Here is a 3,100-nt window from a genome sequence, read left to right as displayed (position 1 = left end):
ATCAAGGGTACAATATTTCATTGATGGGTGTGTGGGTTAATTAATATGAATCAATGGTTCAAGGATGTCACGTCTTAGTGACTCAAAAAATGAAAAATCATTTTACGTACAAGAAACACATGATTACTACAATGCACACACAATGCATGTCACATTTTAATTTTTGATCACTCACAAAAATGCCAGCACTATACTTACATCAGACACAACATCAGTTCTAGCTCCATTAATTAATAGAATATCAACAGCTTCAACACTACCACTCTTAACAGCATTTAACAACGGGGTTCTCTTCCTCTATAAATACAACATGAAATACTTGATAATTTGAAATGAATTACTTTATCTTGAATATTCACATCATATTCTCCTCTCTTAATCCAAAACTCAAGCATTTCAACTTTGCCAGATTCACCAGCACAATGTAGCAGAGTTTCACCATCCTATGAACATTAACAAAAATAATATGAGAAAAATGAATCAAGACAAAGAGGCTAGTATGCACAATACAGAAGCTATAAGCACTTGTATAATTTCATTTACATTACATCCATTTGGCGCTAATTTATTAATGACTATACCTCATTATAATACTACCTAATGAAAAAATTATGAAATTTTAAAAGTCAGGTATAAATGCCGTCTCATTGCTATGCAGTTGGTTGTTCTGAGGTACAAGGGTGCTGAAAATTTAAAGTATTTTTTGCACTTTATAATAAGCATTGATTATTCACTTGCTACTCTAAGATCCTACCAACGTTGATTATGTACCAACATTGTTTTATCAATACTCAGAAGGATACTCAGAAGGAAGTTGGTGAAACCTAAGGAATAAAAACAAACCAAAAAATTCTTCAAATGCATTTCAAACTAAAGATAATTATTAATGATTTAAATTTCTTAAAAAGCCTGATTCCATAAACATGGTTGAGACGTACGCGTCTGTGTTACTATCTCAATTTCAAGGCTGAAACATGCTTAAACTTAAAATAAGACAGCTGCAACGCGACAGCAAGTTTCACCACATCTATACATGTAATAAGATAATATTCTGTAAATATACTGCAAATATTAGCTTATCCTACCATACATGAACAATGGGCAGTAATGACCTCTCCTAAGACACAGTTGATAGCAGTCCATGCATTATATGGTTTATCGTTCAATCGTTGTGATAGGTTTACAATACTTTTCGATAAACACACTGTATAGGGTTGCTCCTTAATACAACAATAGTATACAGTATGAACCCATCCAAAATAATAAAACCATTACAGCTCACTATTTCAAAAAGCATGACCATACTTTATGTAATAATTATAGGTATTCAAGCTTTTGTAGGCCTATAAGCTCTCCTTTGTGTACACGCCAATTAAAAAGTATAACATTGGTCCAATGACTCCACTGGTGGCCACTTGATGATGTCATGTTCCCAGGCACTTGCATTAATTAGAAAGGGATCACAGTTGGTTTCCTTGAATATATTTCCACTTTTTGTATGTATCTTATCTAATCTTGACTGGAAAGAGTGGTTAACATAAAATGGTCAGCCTCCATACATTGACAAAATGTCTATACCTCCACAATGACGATTTAAATAATTAATGAGATTCTACTTTCTCTTATATCCATTTTCAGTACTATACTTATAAAATTTGTTAACAGTATGCAGTACATATATACTTATCACCACAAAAATACCACCAAACCTGGCCTCAAATAAGCCACCTAGCCTGAGTGGCAAAGCAGCTTGGCCCAAGTCCACGATAGACAGTAGAATGTGTGTGATTTAATGAATATGAATCTTTAGTGACTAGAAAAGTAACTTGTATTATTATTACTTTATTCTGACTTTCTAAGACTGATTACCCTTATCTTATCATTACTATTATTATTATTATTTGCTGCTGCTAGCATTAGTAGTCTAATGAATAAATTATTAACATTATTATTGCTATTATCTTGTTCACGCATGCACATACACTCCACACACGTTCTCCTTTTCCTCTCCATCTTCTCTTTGACCACTCTCTTTCTCGTTTGTTTATCTTTGAGAATCTCGTGCATTAGCACGTCCAGCTTCTTAAAGAGTTTTGGTGGCTCCACAAATCAATGGTCTAAGAACGTCACCTTTTAGCAGAGCTTGAAATTACATTCAAACAATGTTCAGGGTTCAGACATCTGATAATTGCTTTTAATAATGAGACATCTATGGTGCTTGGACTTGCTGCAGTTGCTCTTGCACTCATGCAATATTAAAAGCAATGAACCATGGTCTTAATTTCTATCATGCAGCATGATGGAGATAAAGAGTAGACTATGATTCATTGCTTTTAATGGTGCATTATCTGCACCGACTGAGACTGAAGTCAAATGAGCTATAACAAGCACAAAAGTGTAAAAATTATTCCTATAATTGTTTGCACCACCTTGCATGAATAGCTGGGCACTTATTAAGACTTATAGAGGCTCTCTCTACCTTCAAAAGCTTCTAGAGAAGTCTTTAGGCAGTATCTCAATGTTCTCTTGCTGTTAGAAAGCTCATGTCCCATGTGTAAGCCACCATTTTGTTTGCCGTGACCACACCTACCTACGTAGAGGAGCATGGGCCACTGGTTGCTAAGGCTTGTTTTCTCCAATACAAATGTGTATAGAAGAAATGTAAAGCCATATACCAGGGAACATGTTACAGCAACACTTGTGGTTTTCTTTGATCTTTTGAGCAACTTGTTGCAAAAATGGAACTGATTTCTATTCTTAGCAACATGTAGATTACAAGATCAAAGTAACCACAAATGTTGCAAGCAACATGTTGCCTAGTGTATGGTGGGCTTAAGTGTGCCAGGGTGGACATATACTGTACAAGATGATTTATTGGCGGGAGTAATATTTAGCAAAATTGCCAGTGGAAAGAAAATTGGCAAATTTTATATTGGCAATTTTGTGCCACGTGCCATTTGTGCATATTCAGATTGAAACAAACAAGCGTAACAGGGTAAAAAATATTCCTATAATTGATTTCACCACCTTGCAAGTACAACTTGGTCATTATTAAGACTTATAGAGGTTCTCTCTACCTTATAATGCTTCTAGAGAAGTC

General features: G+C 34.7%; 1 protein-coding gene across 1 annotated transcript in view; it reads right to left on the bottom strand.

Annotated features, from left to right (window-relative positions):
- Window positions 1–198: 198 nt before the first annotated feature.
- The window catches only part of LOC105315262 (tankyrase-1-like), a gene marked incomplete at both ends in the record, with an annotated part of 7,941 nt that continues 5,039 nt past the window's right edge, over window positions 199–3,100 (bottom strand). Inside the window, 2 exons of the mRNA XM_020005610.1 lie at window positions 199–297; window positions 342–443. Of these exons, the coding sequence (XP_019861169.1) occupies window positions 199–297; window positions 342–443 (201 nt within the window). The remainder of the gene's footprint in view (window positions 298–341; window positions 444–3,100) is intronic.

This window comes from Amphimedon queenslandica, unplaced genomic scaffold (genome assembly GCF_000090795.2).
Source record: "Amphimedon queenslandica unplaced genomic scaffold, v1.1 AMPQUscaffold_11195, whole genome shotgun sequence".
Taxonomy (NCBI): domain Eukaryota; kingdom Metazoa; phylum Porifera; class Demospongiae; order Haplosclerida; family Niphatidae; genus Amphimedon; species Amphimedon queenslandica.
The sequence above is the reverse complement of the archived record's forward strand: the minus strand, read 5'-3'. Positions and strand labels throughout refer to the sequence as shown.